Source organism: Myxocyprinus asiaticus, chromosome 2 (assembly GCF_019703515.2).
Source record: "Myxocyprinus asiaticus isolate MX2 ecotype Aquarium Trade chromosome 2, UBuf_Myxa_2, whole genome shotgun sequence".
NCBI classification, from domain to species: domain Eukaryota; kingdom Metazoa; phylum Chordata; class Actinopteri; order Cypriniformes; family Catostomidae; genus Myxocyprinus; species Myxocyprinus asiaticus.
Genome location: NC_059345.1, coordinates 33,246,310 through 33,261,442, shown reverse-complemented (window position 1 = coordinate 33,261,442; position 15,133 = coordinate 33,246,310). Strand labels below are relative to the sequence as shown.

The following is a 15,133-nucleotide window of genomic DNA, read 5'->3' as shown; positions in this document are numbered from 1 at the left end:
CCAATGGAGTTAGCAGCACCAAGTCGCTGCAAGCCACTCACATCCTGGGCAACCTCAACACTTCGGCGGACGCGCCATAACAACAGGTTACCCTCAAGGGAGAGTGGAGACTCCACCTTCAGGTGGTCCAGCTGATTTGGAGTCGATTCAGTCAGGCACAGGTGCACCTGTTCGCCTCCCAAGAATCCTCCCACTGCCCGCTCTGGTACGCCCTCACCGAGGCCTTCCTCGGCATAGACGCGCTGGCACACAGCTGGTCCCCTGGCATTCGCAAATATGCGTTTTCCCCAGTGAGCCTGCTCGCACAGACCCCGTGCAAGGTCAGGGAGGACGAGGAGAAGGTCGTCCTGGTAAGCACCCTACTGGCCCGCCCAGACGTGGTGCTCGGACCTCACGCTCCTCGTGACAGCTCCCCCCAGGCAAATTCCCCTGAGAAAGGCCCTTCTTTCTCAGGGAAGGGGCACCATCCGGCACCCGCGCCCAGACCTCTGGAATCTCCATGTCTGGCCCCTGGACGGGACGCGGAAGACCTAAGCTGTCTTCCACCTGCGGTGGTAGACACATTCACTCAGGCTAGGGCTCCCTCTACGAGGCGCCTGTATGCCTTTAAGTGGTGTCTGTTCGCTAAGTGGTGTTCTTCCCATCAGGAAGACCCCCAGAGGTGCGCAGTCAGATCAGTGCTTTCCTTCCTGCAAGAGAGGTTGGAAGGGAGGCTGTCCCCTTCCACCTTGAAGGTGTATATTGCTGCCATAGCAGCACACCATGACGCTGTCGACGGTGAGTCCTTAGGGAAGCATGATCTGATCATCAGGTTCCTAAGAGGCGCCAGGAGGCTGAATCCCTCCAGGCCACGCCTTGTTCCCTCATCGGACCTCTGTAGTTTTTCAGGGTCTACAGAGAGCCCCCTTTGAGTTTTGCAGTCAGCCGGGCTTAAGGCACTCTCCTTGAAGACTGCCCTCCTGACTGCGCTCACTTCCATCAAGAGGGTAGGTGACCTGCAAGCGTTCTCTGTCAGTGAAACGTGCCTGGAGTTCGGTCCGGGCTATTCTCACGTGATCCTGAGACCCCCGACCGGGCTATGTGCCCAAGGTTCCCACCACTCCTTTTACAGACCAGGTGGTGAACCTGCAAGCGCTGCCCCAGGAGGAGGCAGACCCAGCCCTGGCGTTGCTGTGTCCGGTGCGCGCTTTGCGCATCTATTTAGATCGCACGCAGAGCTTTAGACTCTCTGAGCAGCTCTTTGTCTGCTTCAGTGCACAGCGGAAAGGAAGCGCTGTCTCCAAGCAGAGGATCGCCCACTGGCTCATTGACGCCATAACTATGGCATGTCTCGCCCAAAACAGGCCGCCCCCGGTAGGGCTACGAGCCCATTCTACTCGTGGTGTAGCGGCTTCTTGGGCCCTGGCCAGAGGTGCCTCTCTAACAGACATTGCAGAGCAGCGGGCTGGGCAACACCCAACACCTTTGCAAGGTTCTACAACCTCCGGGTGGAACCGGTTTCATCCCAGGTAGTGGCACGCAACACAAGCGGATAAGCCCGGGATAGCCGGCCGGGTGTATCGCTTGCACATAGCACCTTCCACCTCCTTTTGAGCTGAAGACGTGCGCTGTTAATTCCCAGTAGTGTTCACAAAGGTTGTTCCCTGGTTGACTTCCTCCGAGCCCTGTGGCAGTCGAGTTTTCGGAGAGACTCGCTGCCGGCCCAGTACACGCGCTAACTAAGAGCCCGGTTCTGGGGTAGGTGCTCCGCATGTGGCGGTTCCCTGTAAGGCTAACCCCATGCGATCTATATCTTCCGCTAGTTCGTTTCCCTACTGGCAAACTGCGTCTTCCTTGGGCAGAGCCCCTCAGTCTCCATGTTGTAGTAACTCCTCCCCCATTGGGTAGGATCTACCTTGAAGGCTCTCCACATGGTTGGAAAGACCATGTGATGTATTCTTCCACTTAAATATCCCCCCTCTCTTGGGGCGAGGTGTGGTCTCCGCGGTGTCCTCCCCTTGGGAGGGACACCCCCTGACTAGACCTGGCGGCCCAGTCGGATAATCCCCCTTCTTTTTAGGGAGTGGAAAAAGAGAAGGGGAAAGAGGCCATGACTGGGTTAAGCCTGTCTCTATCTCTGGGTAGTCGACTTGTCCCCAAAAAGGGCCGTTCGACACTCATAACTGTGTTGGGGGAGGTTACGTGTCGACCTGGTGTGCTGGCTATGAGGCACACAGCAAGTCTGCCCACCACACACTGCCAGTTCACGTAACACAGTTCAGCCTTGTGGCGTTTTGTATAGGGACCCCTAGTGTCACTACATCGACACCAACGTCGAGTGAGTGACAGATAGGGAACGTCATGGTTACTGGTGTAACCTCCGTTCCCTGATGGAGGGAACGAGACGTTGGTCCCTCATGCCACAACGCTGAACTACCCGCTGAAATGGCCGGACCTTATATCGGCTCCTCAGCGTAAAACCTGAATGAGTGGTTGCATACCAGCTCCTTTTATACCCGTATGTTCGGGGGAGTGGCATGCAAATACCATTCGCCAATTTTCATTGGCCTTTTATCAAAGACCAGAGGTGTCTCGGGCTCCCAAGAGTGACCCCTAGTGTCACTACATCGACACCAACGTCTCGTTCCCTCCATCAGGGAACGGAGGTTACACCAGTAACCATGACGTTTTCTGTCTGTCCTTATATCTCTCATGATCTGCATTTTTCTGCCATCTCTGTTATTTCATTTCTTTGTTCTCAGTATTTTCCTATGTGTCTCCATTTTTATGTGTCTGTAAAACTAATTGCTCTCCTTTCCTAAATTTTTTCTTTCGTTTTCCTTCTCACTCACTCATTACCCTTGCTCTCTCTCTCTCTCTCTCAGTGGGCATCAGTGTTGAGTTGCGTGGCACTGGAGCAGGAGCGGATGTTGCCGGTGATACTTGACCATTTGCGAAGCCCCACCGATGCAGAACTCCGTTCTCTCACGGGTTTGCTGAGGAACCTCTCCCGACATAGCAAAAACAAAGCTGACATGGGTTAGTGTAAGACTTTCTCCCTTAGCGTCAGCCTAAAGCTCTGTCCTTAATCTCCTTTTTAATGTAAAACACCCCAACTAATGTTTCAACATTCTGCCAAACAAATGTCTAGCTCAGTCAAAACTTGAATAAAGTTATTGCACAAGCAGATAACTATAAAACTACTATGACAATGGCTATATTTATTTGCTTCTCAGCCTCTCTTTTTATAGACCACTGTCCAATTTGCTTCCTCATAGAACAGATTACTTACGCATTGTTGTTTTTACCCCTACACATTCTGTCATGGCACTTCAACCCACATTCATACGTTCTTCAGTTCATCAGTTCCCAAAAGACTCATTTTTGTATCGCTCCCAATATCCACAATACTGCCGCCCATTTCTCCCCACCCTGACCTCAGTTTTCTGCTCACATTGTAATTCACCCCCACTAAACCACAGCCACAGGGCACCCCCTTCATCACACTACACATATATCACTTTATTTTATTCTTCCTCTTTGGATTATTCCAGCTATATTTGTTATTGCTTTTTATCCGTAGCTACCAAAGTGGTTAATGTTCTAGTGACCAAACTCCCCAGTGACGGACATCAGAAAGACCCTTCTAGTGACGTTGTGGTCAACATTTGCGGGGTTCTCAACAATCTGGTTACAGCAAGCTCTGTGGCTGCAAGAGATATCACTTTCTTTGATGGACTACCCAAGCTGGTCAGCATTAAGACATCCCATGACAACAGGTGATACTATTTAATAAGACCAAAATGAAATAGCTTTATGAGCAGTTTTCTTTCCTGTGTTGACGTATTTCCTATTGAAAACAGGAAGTTAGGGCAGGAAATATGACAGGGCTTATCTATTTTTTAAATAACCAACTGAGGGACATTTTATGGGATAAACATTTGCATAAAAACTTTCCTTGCCAAATGAGTCATCATTATTTTTAGCCCTTTTTCCCAGGAAGAGAAAGATTGTCAATTTTAAAGGGGTCATGACATACTCTTTTATTATTATTATTATTATTATTTTATTATCTTCCCTTGGGTCCACTGATAATGTTAGTAAAGTTTAGTCATATAAGATCATTTTCCACCTTGTCTCTGGCCCTCTGTCTGAAATGCTCGATTTTGGCCTAAGCATCTCCTTTAAACCTTAATGTAAACGTATCAGTCCACACTGATATGAGCCAAAAAACACATAGATAGTCCAAAGCACGGTGAACTAGACGCACACACATACAGTATCATCCTGCTCTGAAGCGCACATCACCAGAAGCGCATCAAAACCGTCAAAGACGTCCATCTAGTCTACATGTTTACATACACCAACAATTAAAAATAGCGCAGATGGGCTCAAGAAGGTGTCCAGGATGCATTTGTGCTTAAAACAGCAAGAGCAGCTCAGCTGAATGAAACAGAATGACAAACAAACAAACAAAAAACAAAGAAGCTAATTTAGATTTTTATGGGGTCTTTAATATTGTAATTGCTTCAGAGAACAAGACAGAAAAAGATAAAATTTCATTTTTCTGACATCATATTTGAGGGAGTATCATAATAAAACTCATTAGGACCACACATGACACAATAACATCTCTTTATTAGTATATCATGACGGCCTTTATATTGGCCTTGCCAACCTCTATTGCACATTGTTATGGGAAAAAATTACAGGGATTAGTTTTGTACTAATCCTTTTGAAGGCACAAAGTACAAAAACAACAAATGTAAGTAATGTGGTGTGATGTGATGATATAGTAAAGGCTGTTATTAGCATTTTTAGACTGACTTTCAGTCCCCATAATGCTCAATCCAGATATATTTGGAATGTAGCAAGCTTGAAACAAATAATATTTCATCATGAAATATCATGGGTTTTTAATATACTTTTTCTTCAATTATAATGTGTGATTTATTACAAGGCACATTGAAATGTTTTCTTTAAAAATTAATTAGATATTAATAAAAATTATGGATACTTAAAGTACTGTGATGAGGTTGAAATAATGGAGCATTTCAGGGTTAGGCTTAGGGTTAGTAAGAGTAAATAACTATTGAAATACAACTAATTTGAATAATGGGAAGAGGGTCCCCTTTTAGTGGTCCCTCAATATATACAATAAGGTGAATATAGCCATGGTACTTTGGGCATGTGATGGGAAAATATGATTAATGCAGAAGTTCAGCACAACAGCAGTAACCTTTTCTAATGAAATAATTAAAAACACCCTGAAATTTTCTGATAAACATAGCATTTCCTGAGAATTACCCATTTATATTGGACCTCACCTACCAGCTCTCATACAAGTACAGTTGTAATACATCCTACATGTTGTTTCATTATTTAGCTGTTTAATCAAGAGCACAATGTCCCAGCATTGGTTCTCATGTTTCTACCTTCCTATTCTGTCTCAGTCCTGGGAAGCTGAAAGCAGCCAGGGCTGCCTCCACGGTGCTGTGCAACATGTTTCAGTACAGCAAACTCCACAGAGACTACAAACAGGTGAGTCTCAGTTTCCAGCCCAATTAAATACACAAATAAATTTACAGGTCATGGTAGCAAGTAGTAGACTTAAGACAAAGGCCTATTCGCTGTAATCTGATATGAGCTGACAAGTTCGCTCCTGAAAATGGATCCTTTGTTGACCACAGACTTTGCACTGATGGGTATTGTGTGAACTTTGTGCAAGTTTGTATATGCTTACTTTCAGTTTGCACGGCCAGTCTCTTATCTCTTTTTATTATGGGATAAGTCAATAAATGTGGGTGTTTATAGTGTGTGAATAGGTACTGTAGACATTTGCAGTGTGTGAATAGGCGAATTCTATATGTTATTGCGGTTATTTCAATCCACATCTCTGTGCTGTCCTCTGTCCATGTGTGTGATATCATCTCTCCCAGTCAGTTATATAACTGAGGTGGACAAATGTTTACACAATACACATTACTGATTACAAGACATGACTCTGTTTAACATAATGCAAACATGATGTGTCATTTTTTCTTCTTGTTGTGTTTGTGTTGTTATAAAGACTATTATAGAGACTTTTCTCAGGCCTCTCGTTATGTTGCATATTTACTAAAAGTTTGATTTTACTTAAAACTCCTGGCACTGTTTCAAAAACAATTGTGTTCAAGGCATATTATAACTGTCAGGTTATTGTTACTCCAGCTGATAATGGTCAGCACAAGATACGTTTGAACTGATTTTAAACTTGCATGGTTGCCACTGCCAGACATATCTTAAACATGGCTTTATTGAGTTAAATAGTTAATGCTAATGAGGGCTGCCCTGTTGGGAGCACATGACCAGCCAAATACTACTTGCTTAATTTCAGTAATTGCCCTGTTATTGGACACTTTCACTCATGGATTAAATCAAACATGGCTGACTGTGAATAGTGAATTTCTTCAATGGCATCGGTAACTAAAAACTATTGTGTTTGAATGATGCTGCATCCATGCCACTAGGTGTCAGTGCACATCCAAGACGACATATTAAAAACAATTACACTTTTAGAGCCTGATATGAATGTTGTGCCTAGTGCTCTGTGGCCCAAAATGATGCTGGTCAGACAGGTGGTCTGTGTGGAATGCGACAGTGGAATGACCTTTTTAAAGCTGAGGCCTTTTTTATTTCCATCTTACTTTTAGATAATATGATACAATATATTTCTGCCTTTTATGACTATTATCTTGAATTTCACCTGATTAACAAAAAAGTATTACTAGTGAAGAATTGCTGCTGAGAATTACAATGCCAAGGCACAAGTTTTAGTTCAGTCATGACAACTCTAGTAATAAATTTAAGGTGTCATAATGCATATGACAAGATGGGAGATCTTGATGGACAAAATCTGCTTACACTGCTGCTGCTGCACAATTAGACACATACAATTAAGGTTGGGAAGGTTACTTTTAAAATGTAATTACAAAATACATGGGGTAAAATTTAATTTGTAACGTATTCTGTTAGATTACTCAAGGTCAGTAACATTATCTAAATACTTTGGATTCTTCAGCACTCGCAGATTTTTTTTTTCACTTGTTTTGACAGCAAACAAGTAAATAAAGTAAGAAAATACACTTCACTGTAAAAAATACATTCTCTGAAAAAAGCCTTAATATCTTAGACAGTTTTGCTACTTAAGTAAATGTTTCTTGTTTTAAGGATTTTTAGATATTTTTACAGGAAATACATTTTTAAATTTTCATTAAGAATAAAATGTTTACAGTACATCTTTGCCCTAATATCAAAGGTCTTACTAGAGAAAAAAGTTATGCTCTAACGTGAATTTTCTTCTTATAATTAATTATCAAAAATAATCGTGCCTGGTAACAGATGCATGTAAAGGCAAGAAATAGCCTTTTAGCTTAGCATAAAGCTAAATGTTCACTTTACACAAGGTTAGCTATTTTTGCTGCTCCAAACTTCAAAACCCCACTGAGTGTATACAGCGATATACTTTTCTGATTGTATGTAGATTCTGTTCATAAAATGACGCAGGAAATATATTATTTGTATCTTTCTATACAATGTTAAAGGCTACATTGGTTAGCATTTCTTGTAAAAAAAATAAAAATACCCTAACTACATAAAAAACATTGACAAAGCATGTAATCATGTATTTATTGAATTTGTTTCATCTGTCAAAGTGTTGCTAACTGTTTTTTGTTAAGCTGTAGAAACACTATGTAGCTTCTCTATTAAAGGGGCATTCAGTAGTTCTCTAGCTAGTGTTATTCTTTGTGTACTTTAATTGTGACAGTGGTGTTAGACATAGTACTGCCATCTTTCGATGTGGATCAGCATGATAGTTTCTGCTGCCCCGCCAGCTCTGGAATATCATTTGCATCTGGAAAATGTCGTAATTTCTAAAGTTATTTATTACTACTATAATATAATCGCTTTGCATAAAAACAAACGTCAGAATTCAAGTGAACAGACTTCTACAGTTAAGGACAGATTATTATTGTCCCTCATATTAATAATCTTTGGAGACTAAGCTAAGCATAACCAAGAGTATCTCCATAGGTTGCAGCCAATGAGCATGAGGATTCTCTTCTTCGACGTTTAGTGACACACAGCGGACAATGTCATTTCAACATGGCGAAACACATTAAAGGGGTGACCCGCACCATGTATAATAAAAACATTTTTGATAGAAAACTATTATGAGTACAGTCTTCATCTCATGTGAGTGTACACCATTCAGATCACTCTTCACAAAAACACAATTCATTTGTTAATGTGTAAAACTTTTTAAATTAGCCACAAATTACTGAATGCACATTAAGCTCCCAAGGAATAGTTTCTCAATGATGTCATATCCATCTTTTCACTCACAACAGTGTGAAAGCGCTGGTATGAATGAAACAAATCATAAGAAAGTGTTTCACTGTTGTTCAAAAGGTCCTCGGATCGCATCATTTGTATGGATAAGTGTTTTCCAACTGAATAGACTAAATATTAAATAAAACTAATTAAGTCAAATTCAAATTAATCTCTTCAGTAATCAAAAAAATTTGAATTATTTAAATTTTAACTGTAGTGGAATACAGTTACTAATATTTAGTATTTTAAATACTTAATCTGCTTACATGTATTCCATAACTCCCCAACCCTGCATACAATCCTCTTGAAGCAGATTTAGACAAGTGGTGCTGGGGAGGATGAGTGTTTCAGAGTGAAAACTCTCATAGCACACTGCAATGAAACCTACTTACATGCAAAAAAAAAAAAAAAAAAAAACGATGTTAAATTAAATGTTAGACAAAGAGAGAGTTCGCAAGTTGATTGGTTGACAGATTTCATGTCAAAGGACATATCATCTGGTGTCATAGAGTTTGTAAGTCAATTGGCTAACAGGTAACATGTTCAAAGGACCCATCAGATGTGCCATGTAGAGTTTCAATGCTGAACATAGAATAATTTATTATAATTGTTAACATTTCTCTTATCTGTGTTCTTTATTTTACAGAAAGGGTTCACAAAGCGAGATTTCACTGATGCAGCCATCTAATCTGTGTCCACGATTCAGTACTAAACAATTCAAAGCACAAGGTGGCAATAGACAACTATAGGATTCTACCTGTCTTTACCACCACTACCCAAGGGTCCACCAAAGTCACAAAGGGAATGTGACCAGCCTCTATCATCCACAGTGAAGCAGTGGAGAGAATGAACAGTTTTTACTAGAATATAAATCTGAGTTTGCAACATTCTTAAGTATTACGAAATGCCAGAGATGTAGAGGAATGCTTGCAGAGCACTACACCTAAAAGGCAGACCCAAATGCATGTGTGTATCTTGGTTGAATTAATTACATGAACCTAACATCTGTTTGGGAGAAGGCAACAGATAGACATGAAATGTTAGCTCCCATTAGTTGATTGCAGCAACACATTACTTTGAACAATTCAAATACTAATTATTTCACCAAGATCTGCTTCTTTTGCATAGATTGGAAGTTTATCAATCTTATCTTAAATATGTTTTAATTTAGCAAAATATTTTTGTAATTGCTCACAACTAAAGAGACAGATTTGCTGGAATGGTTAATTCATGAATATCTTTACTTTTCATAAACACCTCTGCAGGCTTTTGTTCTTGTTACAGTTTTATTAACATTGGAATTTAAGTGCAAAAGAGCTAAAACATTACTGTATATGACATCTGAAAAAAACCTTTGAAGTTGAATATCATGAAAGCACAAATATAACACGCCATTGCCTTTTGAAATAAATCCATAATTGGACCTTTGTATTCATAAACATAAGTCAGTTATATTCAGAAGCATTGCATAAGAATTCCCTACTTTGTTGTATGCCAGATTTAAATAATGCATTAAACCAATAACCACAAATCATCTTGATAAAATATGGTAACATTCTTTTAAAAAAAACAAGCTTTGTGTGCAATGTGCAGTCAATCAAATTTATTGTCCACATTACTAAACTTCATTTACACATGAACTAAATGGCTTTTTGTCTGTCTCAATTAAAAGTATGTTTCAATTGTATGTGCTTTGGGTTACACTTATTGCATTTATCTCCACTCTCTTTTTCTAGACTCTCCCTCTTACTGCTTATCAATATCACTGTTGAATATATTTCTGGACTGTTCACAGTTTACTCTCTTAAAGGGATAGTTCACCCAAAAATAAAAATTCTCTAATCATTTACTCACACTCGTGCCATCCCAGATGTGTATGACTTTCTTTCTTCTGCTGAACAGAAATTAAGATTTTTAGAAGAATATTTTAGCTCTGTAGCTCCATACAATGCAAGTGAATGGTGACCAACACTTTGAAGCTGCAAAAAGCACATACAGGTAGCATAAAAGTAATCCATACAACTCCAGTGGTTAAATTTATATCTTCTTAAGTGATATGATAGGTGTTTGTGAGAAACAGATCAATATTTTAGTCCTTTTTTACTATAAATTCTCCTCCCTGCCCAGTAGATGGCGATATGCATGAAGACTGTGAATCGGCAAAAAACAAAAGAAGAAGAATATGAAAGTGAAAGTAGAGATTGATAGTAAAAAAGTACTTAAAAATAGATCTCTTTCCCACCCACACCTATCATATCACTTCTGAAGATATGGATTTAACCACTGGAGTTATTTTTATGCTGCCTTTATGTGCTATATTCTGGACCTTCAAATTTTTGGCCACCATTCACTTGCATTGTGAGGACCTACAGAGCTGAAATATTCTTTAAAAAATCTTCATTTGTGTTCAGCAGAAGAAAAAAAGTCATACACATCCGGGATGGCATGAGGGTTGGCATCAGTGTGAGTAAATGATGAGAGAATTAAAATGTTTGGGTGAATTATCCCTTTAACCTCTCCAGGCTGTGACCTGCCACAAAAAACGGCTAAGAATAGTGTGTATGCATGCACAACTCTTTTGTGTGTGCGTGTGTGTGTGTGTGTGTGTGTGTGTGTCACCAAATGTCCCCACAAGGATAGTAAAACCTGAGATCACCTATGTTGTGAGGACCAGCCAGCAGTCCTCACAAGGGAAATGGCATGTTAAATTATGTTTTGTTTTTTTTTTAATGTAAAAATGCAAAAAGGTTTCTGTGAGGGTTAGGTTTAGGGATAGGGTTAGGGGATAGAATCTATAGTTTGTACAGTATAAAAATCATTATGTCTATGGAGGGTCCTCATAAGGATAGCTAAACCAACAAGTGTATGTGTGTGTGTATGTGTGTGTGTGTGTGTTTCCTGAGGCTAATAGCCAATAGGTTGGAATGCATTAGGGGTCAGTGTGCAGTATGATTGTTGTGGTTGGCCAATAGTTGAGTGCATGGGAGTAACATCCTGTGTAACAACTGATCAAAAACAGCTCTCTCTTCAAGATAGGGGAAGAATCGTGCAGACACAGAGGTTTGGCATAATATTTTCTCTCATGAATTCATACAGACAGAAATTTGTAAAGAGAGGAAGGGGTAATAGAGAGAAAACAACCATGTTTTGTTTTGTTTTGTCTTTTAGAAAAAGCCCTCTGTCCAGCGCGATTCTCCAACATGACAGTGTACCGCCCCATTCACTCTCTAAACATTAATGGCAAAGAGAATATTCTCAAAGTAAAATCCATGACAGTTTTTTTTATTGCAAGAGAAAAAATAACTTCAAAGGCATTCCACATTTGATGTATCTCTGGTTCCCTTATGACTCAGTACACTTGACATTGCGTGCTAACACATATGGGAGTTGTCCTTCCACATGACATAGTTGAAACCTCTCAACAATAATGCCAATATTCTAATATTGGCTATGGTTTTTGAGCCCTGCCCTTTTAGGCGCAAAGCTGTCTGCTATAAAAGCAGGTGCACAAACATCATTCCTTACTGAATGCACATTAAGCTCCCAAGGAATTGGGAGCTCCCAAGGAATTCCTTCAAGACAGTGATTCATCTCTCATCTAGAAGCCCTCTACTACTTCACCGTCGACTACACAAGTCAGCGGGCAAAATCTTCACACAACGAGAAGACTCTCCACTCTCCTGCAGTGCTCCGGTGAACATTACTTCGCCTTGCCGCTTGGCACTTCGCTGGTGAATGGCCCGCTTAAGCATCCTGATTCCCCGCAGTGCTTCGGCAGGTGTTGTGTATCCTTACAAAGCAATTGTATATTGTGTGAAATATAAATATATATTTATTTATACATTGATATATCTAAAAGAGCTGCTTACATGTTCGTGTCTTTTAAAAGATGCCGTTCTGTAAGTGTTCCTTGTATGAGAAACACATCCCACTGTCAGACCAACATGAGAGCTGCATTCTCTGTCTGGGCCGCGCCTATGTAGTGTCAGCTCTCATTGAGGCAGACTGTCCTCACTACGAGGGCATGAATCTCTAGACGCTGCGCTTGCGAATCGCCCTCGTTCTGAGGGATAATTCAGCCTCCTGTGCCATCCCACCCACCTCTTCAGTGATACCCAAGGGGTCACACGAGGATGCACGGCGGGGCTGCGAGGTTGAGCAGGATGAATTTGAGGAGGACCTCGTGCTGGCACACGCCCCGTGAGCCATGCAATGTGTCTATGCCGATACTTTATGTGTGTGACAAGCTCGTTCAGTGGTTCTGACGCTGGGGATGATGACGATGTCATGTCTCTCGCTGCATCAGGTGAGTGGTCAGTGGATGATGCTACTGCCCCTCCCCCCAGCGAGGGCGAGGAGCGTGTACGTGCCACTGAGAAGGAGATGCTTCGAGTCCTTTCAAAGGCGGTCGAAGGGTGGTCTCCTCCAGAGGAATCTACACAATCTTGCCTTGATGAATGGTTCCTGTAGTCCAGATGCCATCAAGCAACCGCGTTCTTCTCTGTAGTTCATAACGAACTATCAAAATCCTGTGGCACGCCTTATTCAGCTCGCCCACACAGCAATTACATCCTCTCTAATGTGGATCATGGGGAAAAAAATGGTTATGCCCAACTACCCCCTGTGGAGGAGGCGGTAGCGGCACACCTCTGCCCAGCGAGTAGCAGGGCATGGAAAACATGCCCCATTCATCCTTCCAAGCACTGTCGACTGACGTCTGCACTGGCTGGAAGAGCATACTCAGTGGTGGGCCAAGCTTGATAAGCACTCCACGCGATGGTGGTGCTCTAGGTCTTTCAAGCCAAGCTCCTCAAGCAAATGGACGAGCAAGGCTATGATCCAGAGACATTCAAAGAGCTTCACACTGCTACGGATTTAGCGCTGCGAGCCACGAAAGTCACTGCGCAGGCCATTGGCAAGTCAATGGGAAACCTGGTAGTTCTGGATCGTCACATCTGGCTGACCCTCACAGACATGCATGGCAAGGAAAAAGCCACTCTGTTGGATGCTCCAGTGTCTCCAGCCGGCCTCTTCGGCGGCTCTGTGGATAAGTTTGCCAAGCATTACGTCGCGACTCAGCAACAATCACAAGCTATGAGACATTTTATGCCAAAACAGAGTAACGTTTCACAGCTGGCTTGCTCCCGCTCTGTTTTGAGCCAGCGCCCGGTCAAAAGCCCCATGTCCGCTGCCTCAGTGCCGCCGCCGAGCCACCGATGACACCAAATGTACTGAAGACTGCTTCAGCATCTAAACAGCTTGGGCATCAATGTCAACTGGGTGAAGAGCAAGCTCTCCCCCAGCCAACACATCTCCTTTTTGGGAGCCCACCTCGACTCCATTAGCGGGCCCGCACACATCACGAGTACATCAGGCCATTCTACAGTGTCTGACTCAGTTCAAACTGGGGAGAACACTTCCAATGAAGCTGTTTCAAAAAGCACTGGAGTTTATGGCGGCGGCATCCGCGGTCATTCTATTAGGTCTTTTACACATGAGACCTCTTCAGTGCTGGCGTATATAAACCGCCAAGGCGGAATTCATTCACCGCCACTGATGAGACTGATGCATCACCTCCTCCTGTGGAGCGAGCGTCATCTCCTTTCCCTGAGAGGGACATATGTCCCAGGCCTTCTGAATTACGGTGCGGACCTATTGTCATGCCAAGGGGTGATACCGGGCGAATGGAGACTTCATCCTCAAATCATCCTGAGGATTTGGGAAATATTCTGCAATGCAGAAATCAATCTATTTGCCTCAGTGGAGAACGGCCACTGTCCCCTCTGATACTCGAAGTCCCAAACACCGCTGAGAGCGGACGCAATGGCCCACAAATGGCAAGCGAAACGCAAATATGCGTTTCCGCCAATGTGCCTAATTCACTCTGTCATATGCAAAGTCCAAGAGGACAAGGAAATGATTCTATTGGTTGCGCTGAAATGGCCCAATCAGCCATGGTTTCCCGGAAATGATAGAGATGTTATAAAGCTCGCTATGAGAAATACCGCTGAAGAGGGATCTCCTCTCTCAGGCGCAAGGCACAATCTGGCATCCCCAGCCCAAGCTGTGGAACCTACATGTGTGGCCCCTGAACGGAGCATGCTAAACGTGCCAGAACTGATGCATTCTGTCATGAACACCATTTTACAGGCCAGAGCGCCATCCACGAGACGCCTCTGTGCTAAAATGGAATGTGTTCACTGATTGGTGTCTTTCACATGGCAAAGACCCAGTAAACTGCCCCATACATGAAATTCTCATATTTCTTCAAGAGCGATTGGATGAAGGATTGACTCCGTCAAAGCTCAAAGTTTATGTGGTGACTATATCTGCATCACACACCTGAAGCCAGCACCACTATAGACAAGCATGATTTAATCATAAAGTTCCTTAGAGGAGCAAGATGATTAAATCCACCTTGGCTGGCTACAGTTCTGACTTGGGACCTAAATTTGGTCCTAAAAGCGCTTGCAGGGCTTTGGACTCTGTTGATTTGCGCATGCTCTCCATTAAGACCGCATTACTGCTGGCTCTGGCCTCAGTAAAACGGGTCGGTGACTTACATGCACTATCAATTGACAATTCATGTCTGGAGTTTGGCCCCGGTCTTTCAAAAGCCACTGTCAAACCTAAAAAAGGCTATGTGCCTAAGGTTTTAACCACGCCCTTCAGAGCGCAGGTGGTTCACCTTCAAGCCTTCTTCCCTCCTCCATTTAATTCAGATGAGGAACAATCCTTGCATTTGTTATGCCCTGTGTGGGCACTACACGCATACCTTGAG

At 42.5% G+C, this 15,133-nt stretch overlaps 1 protein-coding gene across 2 annotated transcripts in view; it reads left to right on the top strand.

The window, feature by feature from the left end:
- LOC127410348 (plakophilin-3-like) overlaps positions 1-10,039 on the top strand; it is a 45,798-nt gene extending 35,759 nt beyond the window's left edge. For both annotated transcript variants that reach the window (XM_051645562.1, XM_051645570.1), the window contains exons 10-13: positions 2,865-3,018; positions 3,563-3,758; positions 5,433-5,520; positions 8,999-10,039. In XM_051645562.1, coding sequence (XP_051501522.1) covers positions 2,865-3,018; positions 3,563-3,758; positions 5,433-5,520; positions 8,999-9,040 — 480 coding nt within the window. In that variant the 3' untranslated portion in view covers positions 9,041-10,039. The remainder of the gene's footprint in view (positions 1-2,864; positions 3,019-3,562; positions 3,759-5,432; positions 5,521-8,998) is intronic.
- The last annotated feature ends 5,094 nt before the right edge of the window (positions 10,040-15,133 follow it).